The sequence below is a fragment of the Peromyscus californicus genome, unplaced genomic scaffold, assembly GCF_007827085.1.
Source record: "Peromyscus californicus insignis strain IS unplaced genomic scaffold, ASM782708v3 Scaffold_9__1_contigs__length_137607984, whole genome shotgun sequence".
Lineage (NCBI taxonomy): Eukaryota > Metazoa > Chordata > Mammalia > Rodentia > Cricetidae > Peromyscus > Peromyscus californicus.
Genome location: NW_026294617.1, coordinates 83,735,278 through 83,747,443, shown reverse-complemented (window position 1 = coordinate 83,747,443; position 12,166 = coordinate 83,735,278). Strand labels below are relative to the sequence as shown.

At 44.9% G+C, this 12,166-nt stretch overlaps 1 protein-coding gene across 3 annotated transcripts in view; it reads right to left on the bottom strand.

The window, feature by feature from the left end:
* Window positions 1–2,699: 2,699 nt before the first annotated feature.
* Window positions 2,700–12,166, bottom strand: part of Kcnd3 (potassium voltage-gated channel subfamily D member 3) — a 219,464-nt gene continuing 209,997 nt past the window's right edge. For 2 of the 3 annotated variants that reach the window (XM_052731601.1, XM_052731602.1), the window contains 5 exons: window positions 11,730–11,831; window positions 11,299–11,388; window positions 9,730–9,786; window positions 8,411–8,658; window positions 2,700–7,779 (listed from right to left, as the gene is read on the bottom strand). In XM_052731601.1, coding sequence (XP_052587561.1) covers window positions 7,578–7,779; window positions 8,411–8,658; window positions 9,730–9,786; window positions 11,299–11,388; window positions 11,730–11,831 — 699 coding nt within the window. In that variant the 3' untranslated portion in view covers window positions 2,700–7,577. The remainder of the gene's footprint in view (window positions 7,780–8,410; window positions 8,659–9,729; window positions 9,787–11,298; window positions 11,389–11,729; window positions 11,832–12,166) is intronic. The other variant, XM_052731603.1, reaches the window with a different exon arrangement.

Below are 12,166 nucleotides of genomic sequence, written 5' to 3'. Positions count from 1 at the left end.
TTTTTAGGGTTCCTTGTAAGATTTAATTTTTATATGACTCATAATGAGAAAGTATTTTATGAGAAAGGTAATTCAAATTTGTAAATAAGAGTGTCTAGGTATTTTTTTTTACTCTTTTTTTTTTTTTACTTTTTTTTCTTTCATTTTTCTTATGAAATTTTCTACTCCACATACTATCCACAGATTTCCCCCCTCCTCCCTCCTCCCACCCCCAGCCCTCTTTCCCAAGCCACCTACCCCACATCCCCACATCCCCCAAATCGAGGTCTCCCATGGGAAGTCAGCAGAGCCCAGCACACTGAACTTAGGCAGGTCCAAGCCCCTTCCCACTGCACCAAGGCTGTGCAAGGTGTCACACAACAGGCACCGGGTTCCAGAAGCCTGGCCATAGACCAGGGACAGATCCCGACCCCCTGCCTAGGTGCCCCCCAAACAGCCAAACAACCATCTTCCATATCCAGAGGGCCTGGTCCAGTCCCATGGGGGCTCCACAGCCACCAGTCCACAGTTCATGGGCTTCCACTAGTGTGGCTGGTCATCTCTGCATGTCCTCCCATCATGATCTCGATGTCCCTCGCCTGCAGTATCTATCCTCTCTCTCATCAATTGGATTCCTGGAGCTCAGCCTGGTGCCTGGCCATGGATCTCTGTACCTATCTAGGTAATTCTTGAATTTTCAAAATTTCCAGTCCATTACTGTAAGCTCAGGTTAAGCTTGAATTAGGCATTCCTTATTACATACAGAGATCTTAGAGAAACTTGCTTCTTTGGATAGTAGTAGTTTTTTTTTTTTTTTTTTTCCTGTTTATGCGAATGTGTGTGTGAGAGCCCACAGAGGCTAGAAGAGGGTGCTGGATCCCTTGGAACTGGAGTTCAAGGCAGTCGTGAGCTGCCCAACATGGGTGCTGGGAATGGAATCTGGGTCCTGAAGAGCAACAAGTGCTCTTAACCACTGAGCAGGCCTCCAGCCCTCTTTGGATAATTCTGAGAATACAAGTTACTTCTTTAGTGACTTTTTAAATAAAAGTGTGTGTCTTTTAGGTAAACTTCAGTCTCAGAACACTAAAAGTAATTGAAGAAGAATGATTGTACTGTGGGCCATGTCTAAGATAAAGTTTTTTTTTTTTTTGAGCTGAGGATCAAACCCAGGGCCTTGCACTTGCTAGGCAAGTGCTCTACCACTGAGCTAAATCCGCAACCCTGGAACAAGTTTTTGAGGGCTTTTTCCATTTCCTTTTAAATATAAAATAACTTACATTTTTCATAGTTATTGTTGACACCCCTGTCACAAAGGTCTTGTCTTGTTGGGGCAGACTGTCTTTGTTTTTTATCTTTTGAACAAGTGTGTATACTACTTGACATTTAGTGCTTTAAAAGTTTTATTAAGAGGTGGAGCCAGGTAGTGGTAGCGGCAGGGCGGCTGCACTGCCTTTAATTCCAGCACTCGGGAGGCAGAGCCAGGCGGATCTCTGTGAGTTCAAGGCCAGCCTGGGCTACAGAGTGAGTTCCAGGAAAGGCGCAAAGCTACACAGAAAAACTCTTTCTTAAAAAAAAAAAAAAAGAAAGAAAAAAAAAGTGTTGGGCACAGTGGCACACACACTCAGGAGGCAGAGGCAGGCAGATCTCTGAGTTCAAGGACAGCCTGGTCTACATAGTTTCAGGATAGTCAGAGCTACATAGTGAGAAAAGTTTTATTATATTTTAATTTTGTGTGTGCCTGCATGTCATGGTGCATGGGTGGAGGTCAGAGGATAACTTAACAGGAATCAATTCTCTCCTTCTATCCTGTAAATCTGGGAATCAAAACTCACCATCAAACCTGCAGAGGCTTTACACACTGAGTGCTTGTTAATGAAAAAGAATTGCTGAACGCAGGCAGAGTTGCTGAGTGCATGTACTTCCCAGTTTTCGTCCAGATTATTTGAGCTATAGGTCTTTAGTGACACCTAGTGGGTAGTAAGGATGTGAATGTCAGTGCTTACAATGAATTTCATAATGGACTTGGACTTTTGAGCATACTGTGTTTCTTCTTTTACTGTTTCCATTGGTTGGGATCTGGTGGTTTTGGAGAATGAAAAGGATTTAAATTTGTGCTGTTGCATGACAGAACATGAAAATGCTTCTCTTACATGAACAGAATTATTAAGGTTAGGCAGACCTTAAAAGGTACTTAATCCTGCCCTACTCCCCTTTAAAGTCAAGAAAGGAACTGAAGGGAAGAAAAGGTGACAGATGTGAAGTCACCAACATGTGATGACCCTGAGCTTGTGCTTCTCTTGCTTGTCACGACTTTTACTAGCATTTAATGTCAAGAGAGAGGGGAGAGAGAGAGAAAAAGAGAGAGTGGTTTGTTTCAGACTTTGGTCTAAGCGGAGCAAATATTAGAGGAAGCCTTAATAGAACCGATACTGATATATAAAGACAGATTTTTTGTTTAGTAATTGGTCCTTAAGAGAGAGCTATAGACAAATTCAATCCAGTGGTCTCCTGTTAAAGCAGTGAACCTGCCTAGAGCGTGTTGGCAGGCAAGCTCCAGGAAGCAGTGGCCTTGCTTATACGGAAGGCGCCGGGCAGGTTAGATGAGGCCTTTCCCCGAAGAGTATGTCATTGCTCTAGCAGGACAGAAAGCGTCCTGCTGTACGGCAATGTTTTTGGAAGGGAAAGCACTGGTTTTCAAAGAAACTCCCCCACTTCAAGGCTTGTGGCACATAGTTTGTTTAATCCAGATTGGATACATCAGGTACAGCAGTGGCACAGGACTCAATACTGTAAATGATATACATGTTATAACATATGCACTACAGTTTCAAAAGAAGACAAGAAACTTAAGAGCTTTTTCTTCCCCCACAGAAAGTTTTCACATTTGTCTTCCTGCAGTTTTGTACAGTGTATTTCTTTGCCGTTGTGATGTTGTTAAGCAAAGCCCAGTAATTATACGAAAATAGAAAAGAACACACTTGATGTTTTTCACAAGAACATTAATGGGAGCTCATGACCTCTAAGGAAAACATTGGAATGTCTGATTATCAAAAATATACCATCCCTCCCACCTCCCTGGATTGTAAAATAGTCCATTGGTCCAAGTAGTCCCCCAGGACTTGGGTCAGTGCCCTGTACTGGCTAATGTGACATCAGCCAGCTTAGTTTAAATAACCTGCTAAGATAAATGTCATTACTACATTTGATGAGAAAACATAGAATATCCTGAATAAAAAACAAGACCCATAAGGAACCCCTTTAAAAAGCCATTTCATTCTTCAAAGCCATGTTTCCTTGGTTCTAATGCTTTTCATGATGCTGTTTGGGCTCCAAGTGTCATGGGTCATGACAATGTTTTTCCTTTATCCCATCATTTTAAAGCTTTGCAAGTAATGAGAATTCATTAGGAAATCAGAGGGAAAATAAAAGTCTCTCGTGTTCTTTTTACGGTGGTTACCATGCCAACTAGCATGAAAGGGAAACTATTACTTCAAATGAATGGTATTGGGCTTCTTCTGCCTTACTTAGTTACCTAGTAATTGAAGTGAGGGAGCCTGAATCACTAGAATTCATTAATAATTTCAAATCTAATGCTAGCTCAATTTCAATCACTACTGCTATTTTAAAAAGACAAGGAAAATGATCTAGGCCTATAATGCTCCCAGGTACTTTCCCTACCTGCATTCTGATAAGAAAATGACTTGATCCTGAACTGCAGGGAAAACAAAACAACTGTATAATGTCCTCAGCAGTTCTGTATGTGACCTTTGTCAGCCACGGATCATCATTTACCATCCTCCTTAACATCTGTTCAAATTATGTGGTCATATTCTAATAACACTCAGTTGTTGAGAGTATCTACTGGTCTTTTGAAAGGGGTTCTGTACAATTAGTCCTGAGCTTGAGACTAGTTAGGAAAAATGGGAATTAGGAAGAAATAATGGTCTGTTTCAGGAGGTCCTGCTACTTCAGGAATGTTTCCCCTAATCATCTCCTTTGAAATCCAGCTTTTAAAAATATGAGCAAACCTTAGAGCCATAGAGCAGGATATAGAAGACTCTCCCAGGACATGATGTCTAAGTTCTGAATCAAATCATAATTCTGCCATTAACTTGCCATGGAACCTTGGATGAGTCATTCAGTTTCTTTGTGCCCATTTCTTTTCTCTGAATCAAGGATTTACTAAGTTGACTACCTTCACAGATTGTGGTGAGAAGCAACAGAAAAGTATGCTTTGAAATGTCATTGTCCAAGTCTCTTTTTCTTTGAGAAAATTGAGCATTTGCCTGGAAAATCTTGGACATTCCCTTTTCACCTATTTCTGATAGAACTGATCACCTGTAGCTTGCTCTACCCAAGAAATGGTGGCTCCGATGTCTATAATTTGTATTAGTATAGTCAGGTGATTTCCAGGGCTACATCAAGTTGTGTTGACATTTACACAAGAGTATCTCTAGTTATGTCATGGCATCTTTGATGGACCTTCCCCAACATATTATTAACTCTGCGAGGCAAAGAGTGTGATTGAAAAAACAAAAAAACCCAAACAAACAAAAAACCCCAAAACAAAACAAAACACATTAGACTAGTAGCCAAGGGTCTTGTGCTCTGGTCCCTATTCTATCCTTAAATGACTACATTACCTTGAGGGAATCAAGTTCTCTGGGCCTCAGTTTGCTACACTGTAAAATGAATTAGCTGTTGTTTAATCTTCTCTAGGTCTGGTATATTCAATATTATATTTCCAAGTTATTCCCATTTATTATTTGAATGCAGTCTTAGGCTTTTTATATTTGCCTTTTTGATAACCTCTCCCAGTGCTCAGTAGGGTTGAATGGAGTGGTAGCTTGGGGAATTTTCAGTTAGTCTAACATGGTTTGTGCACCGTGAGTCATTGCACCAGAAAGCTATTGGTCTTCAGAAGATTCTGATATCCTGGCTCTTCACTTACTAGCCAATGAGTCAGACTTACTAAATTGTTCCAGCACGCTTTTGTCCCTGTACTTAATCACAAATACCCTTAGGAGATATATGGCTGTGAGCTGTTTTCCTTCGTTGATATCTTTGCGCACAGGTGAGCTGGGTCCCTTATCCCCTAACAAGACTGCAATGGGAAGATGAAAGTGAAGAGGGTCTAATCCTTTTTTTTTGGGGGGAACAGGCATGATATGGGCTTTGGAAATGAAATAGAAGCAACACAAACATCTGTTCACTCAAGTCAATAAAACATGGAATTTGGGGGCCACAATTTAAAAAATATATTTCTTTTCATGAGAGCCATAGTATGCTGTGTTGTGCACTGTCCAAATGACATGGAGATCCTTGGTTGAGTCATCATCTTAGCCCTGTAGTGACTTGTTCTTAAATAGAATGGTGGCTTGTATGTGACTGCAACAGTGTTCTTTTTAAATTCTGTATCCTTATCCCACTCAGTTCTTAGGATGTATCATGCACTTAGACATCCCTTTGTCCCATGGTCCATTCTTTCAAAAGAAAGATCCTTTTCTAGTTCTTTGTCTACCTGCTAAAACTGGGTCCAGCTTGGCTCTCTGCCTTGGCTGATAAAAATGTATGTACGGAATTACTGGATTGCAAGAATAACTCCATGCCCATGATAAGGGGAAATCCTGGGGCCAGATCTAAAGAAAGGACTGTCACTGAGGATAGCCACTGAGGATAAGGACAGGGAGATAAAGATGGAAAGAAGGGCACCTTCTGCCTTTCTGTCCACTTTATGGTTTGGTACCACCTCAAAACACTTGGACTCCTCTGTGTACAGAGTCACTGGAGCTGGGGCCATGGAAGGCCCAGGAATGCTTTCAGGCCCCTGGCCAGAAAAACCCATCTATAGTTGTAGTAGGCAGAGAGATTTTGGACTTGCAAATGAACAGCTTATCTGTGAGCTGTAAAATGGATGAGAAGTTCCTAAGCAGCTCATATGCCTCAGATCCCAGGCTTCAGAAACCGCAGGAAAGTAGTTGGGGTTGGGAAGGGCGGGAAAGGACACTTGTAACTAACCCGAGGCTAACCTGCTCCATTGTAAGTGGTGAAAATGATTAGGAAGATTCCAGAAATACTGTTCCCAGGCCCACTACCATGTAAATAACTTGAACAAACATATTATCCACGTTTTCAAGAAGTAATCTCCACTCCCTCATTTGCGTGGAGGTCATCAGTGTTCCCACACTTCAGCTGTCTTCAGAGATGAGGCCTGAAGATGACTCAGACCTCAAGGCATCTTTTAGACCAGGAGAGAATCATCTAGAGCCTCTTGCTTGCTTTCTTGCTTTGAAACATCCCTCACGAGGCACACAAGCTTAACCTTCACAACCTCTGTATAGGAACTGCCTCGGGCCGTAAGTCCATTGTTCTTACTTGAGGATGCTCATGGAGCCGCTCGGCAGAGCACTCACTGCATGGGCTTCATGGTGGATCCTAAAGGAAGGTCCACAGCAAGGTGCCCTGGAGCTCTGGAAGCTGTGAGCCTTGGTGCTTCTGTCTTCCCTGGGGTAGAGCTGAAACAACTGCTTTCTGAAGTTGCTGTTTCCACTTTCAAGACTCAGTGTGATACACATGACTATTCCCCAACTCCCCCTACAACAAACGACAAAGCCAAGTGGTTCCAATCACAAGGGAAGCACCTCTGTTCACAAGGTCGACTTACCTCACCCTTCGACTCACCCCACTTGACTTCCTCTCTTTTCTGTATTTGCATTTGCTCGGCCTGACTCCCAGGCACAGGTCTGCAGTACTTGGCAGTGACAGAGAAGGCTTTACTGTCCATGGTGAGACAGACAGTTGGATACAGAAACAGCCAAGGTGAAGCAGATAGGTACAGAGACAGGAGACAGACGGACAGACGGACGGAGCAGAAGGGTTGCTGTGTGGTTGCTTGACAGCTCTGTGCAGGTCGGCTGGGCAGTGAGGACCCAGCAAAGGTGACCTCACTCCCCCTGGGAGTGGGAAGGGAACTCAGCAATAACTGACTTTGAGCCTAAAAGCTTTTGCTATAAAAGGAGAAAAATAAAAACCAACCTCACAAAATGCATTGTTTTGGTTTAAAGGTGTTGGGTCCATGGAGAAAAACATTTCACAAAAATCCATTGATTATTTTGTTTTCCACCTTTTCCCATGAATAAATATTATCCATTAAGATCCTTGAAAAAGGTGCTTAATACACAGTGTTATATTTTTCTTCCTGTTTGCGTGTGGCGACTCGGCCTCTGAGCTGCTCTTGGTCTTGTGTTTTCCTCGCTGGGGTCTCCAGAAACAACTGTTATTTGGTCTGAGGTGCCCCCACCAGGCCCTGTCCAGGCAAGCGGCCTACACCTCCTAATGGCCCATCCCCTACCCACCCCCTCCCTTCCTCCGGCCCCAGCAAGATGCAATGTCACAGGGCTGTGTCCCCACCAGCAGTGGGATCCTCAGGAACCCTTTGCTGCTTCCTTTTCCCTCCAGGCACAAGTCTCGGTGCTAGGGGTGCAATGGGGCAGGCAGAAATAGTGGGAAAGGGGGAGGGAGTGGTCTCAGTGGCCACCCACCAACATGCCAGCCCCCTTTACTCCCCACTACCCCCTCGGGCCCTCTGTCCAGTGTTTTTACAAGGCAGAGACCTTGACAACGTTGCTGGCTATGGAAGGAATGTTCGTGTTGGGTCCTGGGCTGGCAGGAGGCGGCCGACTTTCTCCCTCTGGGGTTAGAGCTGGGGGAGTGGGGATGCTGATGATGGCTGTGGTAATCTGGGATGTTTTGCAGTTTGGTCTCAGTCCGTCGTCTGCTTTCAAATTAAGGCTGGAGCGACTGGGATAGAAAAGAGTGAGTTGGTGATGGTTCCTGCTTGTGTGCACCTCAAATCTTCCTTGACCCCCTGCATTGTTTTTTGGTCTATGCTATACCAAGGAACTCTATTCAGCCTTTGATCTGTGCCTTTAACAATCAGCTTATAATTACCATTCTAGTCACTAGTAACAATTCCTAAGTCATCAGATAGTACTTCTTCCCAGCCCTCATGGGCTTATCACTTGTGTTGTTATGACATTTGCTTTCCCTGAAATCTCTGCAACTTATTTGGAAGTAACAGGAAGGAAAAGTCAGTCTGTGATTCACAATCAGCTTGGGATAAGCCATATATATGTAACACAGTTAGTTGGGAAAAGTATTTTCTTAGGAAAATGATTATAGTCCATCTTTTTAATTTTTGGATTCTTTTTTAGTTTTTTCCCTCTTATTACCTAAAGCCACTTTTGACCTAAACTGCTATAGTATCATCCAATATCCCATGAAGACCCCTGGATTACTTTAAAGCATGAGAAGGAAGGTTGGGAGGAAAGCAGAGGGGCCCCATGCAGTAGATCAGGGGAACCATTAGGGGATCCCTGAGGTTCTAATGTGGAGATTGTTTAATTCTGGAAAGGGAATGGAAACCACCCACCTGGTGGTGAGGGAGGGCTGCTCACTGCCCTGGATGTGGATCGTGCTGAGTTCTTGCATGCTGCGCAGGCGAGTGGCTGGCAGGTTGGAGTTGGGCAGGTGTGTGGTCTTCTTACTGCGACGGGAGCAGCAGGTGGTGGTGAGGCCCGAGTGACTGGACAGAGAAGGACTTCTGGTGGACGGGTAGTTCTGCATTGAGCTTTCCATGCAGTTCTGCTCAAACATCTGCTCATCAATAAACTCATGGTTCTGTGGGAGGAAGGGGAAACCATGAAAAAGAAGAAGGGAGGCGGGGGAGCCCCAGTCTATGTATGGCTGCCTGTCTGTTTTGGGCTTTTAATGAAGGATCCCCTCCCCCAGATGCCTGGATTACAGATAAGTGTTTGTGAGGGGTTTCGTTTCCACAGGTGTCAATGTCAAAAGAATCCAATTGGCCACCCTGGCCTTGAGCCTGGGCAGGGACATGGTTGTTAAATCATTAGGTGTCATATACTCCACCTTCAGCTTCGAGCAGAAGGGACACAGAGGACATGGAGGGGCTTAGTGGCATCATCAGAGATAGTCAAAGTTTTGTTAGTAAGCCACTGAATATGAGTCTTCTAGGTCATCTTTGCACAGCTGATGACTCTTACAGGTGTGACATGAGTTTGTAAAGGTTTGGGACCATTCACTGAATTGGGAGAGCATTGATCTTCAATGCAAAGGGGTCAAACTGCTAAGGATAAGATTTCTTCCAATTTTGTTTCCTTTTTGCCTGATTATGTATGGCATATGGATCCTTAACAACCTGGCAGTTCAGGATTCCCTAGGTCAAATGTAAACATGGGAAAGAATGTTAACAGTTTCCTGTCTGTAGGCCATGAGGGTGGCTCATAGCTAAACCCAGAACAATGGAAAAATGGCTGCTTAACCAAAGTGACTAGAACTCTGTGGCACTGACAGTGTGAGGAGAAAGAGAAGTGTAAGGACAGAGTTCAGAGAAATCGTCCCCTGGCAGCCAGTACCAGGAGTTCCCAGGAAACTGAGGAGGTAGCGTAGAGATATGTGGCATATGGGCATTCCAGAGGAAACTGACCTTGAAGTTGAGTTCTACTGCCCCCTCTAAGCCCCAGGGGGTGTCAAAGGAAAGAATAGGAAAGGAAATTGGGTAGTTGGATGCAAAAATACTGGAAGCCTGAGCTGGTACTGGGTGTGGCAGCAGAGATAGCAAAAGCCCGGGGAGAATCAGCAGCACATGCAGAAACCAGACTAGGGGTAAGCAGAGTAGATCCACAGACTCAAGATTCAGAGAGAAGAACAATTGAATTTGTAAAGCAATACCTTGATGGTGGAGGTTCGTACAGATAACAGGGGATCATCCACAAGATAGGATAACCCCTACAGGACAACATGCCAACAGAAGATAGAAACACCATTGATTGTACATTCCAGCATTCCGGTTTGGACATTCAATTTCTCAATCCCAGCATTTCACCCTCCAAATTCAACATTCCAGCCCCCATTCCCAGCATTCTGCTTCCCTTGTCCCAACATTTCACCCATTGGCTCCAAAAGGAGCCTGCTTAACCCAACATTCACTCTTTCCATACCAACATTCTTCTTTTCCTATCCCAACATTCCACCCCTGGGCCCCACATTCCTTACCCCAAATCCAGCATTCCGATATCCCATCTCTACAATCAATTCAACATTCCCTCAGATTCAGCATTCCACCCCTTCAATGCCAGCATTCCATCTCTCAGTCCCCCAATGCCAACATTCCAGCCCTTCAAACCCCAATGTTTTCACCCATGTCCTTTTAATTTACACATTCCACCCAGTACATGCAACTTGGAAAGGGCAGTGGGGTCTGGGCCTATCCCATTGGCAAGTTGGGTGTCCTTGGGAGAACTTCTAGATATGCATACATGGTTTTTGACCATAGATGCTGGTACCCGGGCTCGCAGAGCACTTTCTCATTTAGAAGATCTCACTGGGGTTCCACAGTCATCCATGGTATCCATTTTTTTGCTCAGAGTAAGAGGCTATGGGATACTAGGAATTAGGAAGCTCCTTTCAAGGGTGTGCTGAGCCCTGACTCTAGGCTCTTTGGGTGGAAAACTTCTGGAAAGGAATAGGGAAGAGGTTCACTTTAGCGTTTCTATTCTGACTTCTCCCACCCTACTGGTCCCAGCGTTTTTGCCAAGGGTTCAGGGTTGGCCCTACTGCCCTTCCTTTCAGGCTGTCAGGAAGGCACAAGCATTATTCCCATTCCAGCTGTGGCACCCTACGCCATGATCTCCTTTGGCAATCAGCCTTTCACAATCTGAACTCCCTGCAAAAGTGCAAGGTTACTTAAGTGGGGTTGGGACTGGTAAATCCTTGGCTAAAGAATATGTGTGTGTGTGTGTGTGTGTGTGTGTGTGTGTGTATATATATATATATATATATATATATATATATATATATATAGCCTCCTTCATTAATGTAGGCACAAAGGGACCCATGGGTTGCCTCAACCCAGCTACAGGGGTGGAACAAAAATCTTCCCTCTTCTCTATTGTCCTGTGTAAATTCAGCCTGAGTCTTGTTGGGTGATGCCCATCAGAACTGAGAAATGAACAACGAAACGCTTAGTCCTCAGTAATTAAGACACACGATGGTGTTGGGGGTGGGGATGGGAAGGCTATGGGAGTGGCTTCTTCTCTACAGCTGCAGGACTCAGCTGATCTCTCACTCTGGTGACCTTGCCCCACCCCCTGGGGTCTTCATCCTGGGTGTCGACAGACCTTGCCGCTACACTTTTGGATTGGAAGGGGACAGACTGACTATCTGGCCTAGGATGACAACGTGAGTACGGCCTTGGGACGTCAGGGATGAAGCAGGAAGGGGCAGCAGGCTGGGACTCACAGTGGTCTTTTCTAGGCAGTGTAGTAAGTGGTGGTGCTGACTCTCGATGAGTGACGTGGTCTTGCCCATGTGCTCCTCTTCCGGGGTGCCCTAGTGAGAAAGAAAGAAAGGACTGAGCACGACGCTGTTGTCTTCTCCTCTCTTTAGCCTCTTCATTTCTTCACAGAAGGCAGGAGGGCATGAGGGACATCTTGATAAGCCAAATCTTAGGGCTACCATAAAACCTGCTGGTCTTGGTCTTGGGGCCCTTGTCAACAGCTGGTTTTATGGGCAGCGGTGATATTAAATGAGAGCAGTATGTTGGTGGGAACACTTGGAAACATGCCTGTCAGAACCTAACCCGGGGCGGCCTGGGGGAGTGCTGGGACCTGTGGTGAGCAAACAAGCCTATTTCGATTTCATCTTCTCTGTCAGCTCTTCTGGACACCTACCGTCAGCTCCAGGGCTTCGTTGAGGAGTCCATTGCGCTTGCTGTGCAGGTAGGCATTGGAGCTTCCTGTTTTGGCCACACGGATCCTGGCAAGGCGGGCTTTCTGTGATGGGGAGACAATAAGAGAGACAATAAGATACAAGAAGAGCAAGCCTGGTAGAGTCAGTGACAACAGCTGCCCTACGGAGGCTGGTTTCCCTAGCATTGTGTGCGAAGGGAAAATACGCTCCCCTGTCTTAGCCTTACACATCTCTATCTATAGACCCTGGAAGGAATCTGAGACCGGTGTGCTGACTTTCGCAGTTTAGCCGTGGTCAGGGACTCTAGGAATCTTCACAAATCTTCGGCCTGGGTAGAGTCTTGGTGGAAGAAATACCATATTCTCAAGGCCTTTCTCCTGAAGCCTTTCTGACATTTTCCAGTCAGTATTGCACAATG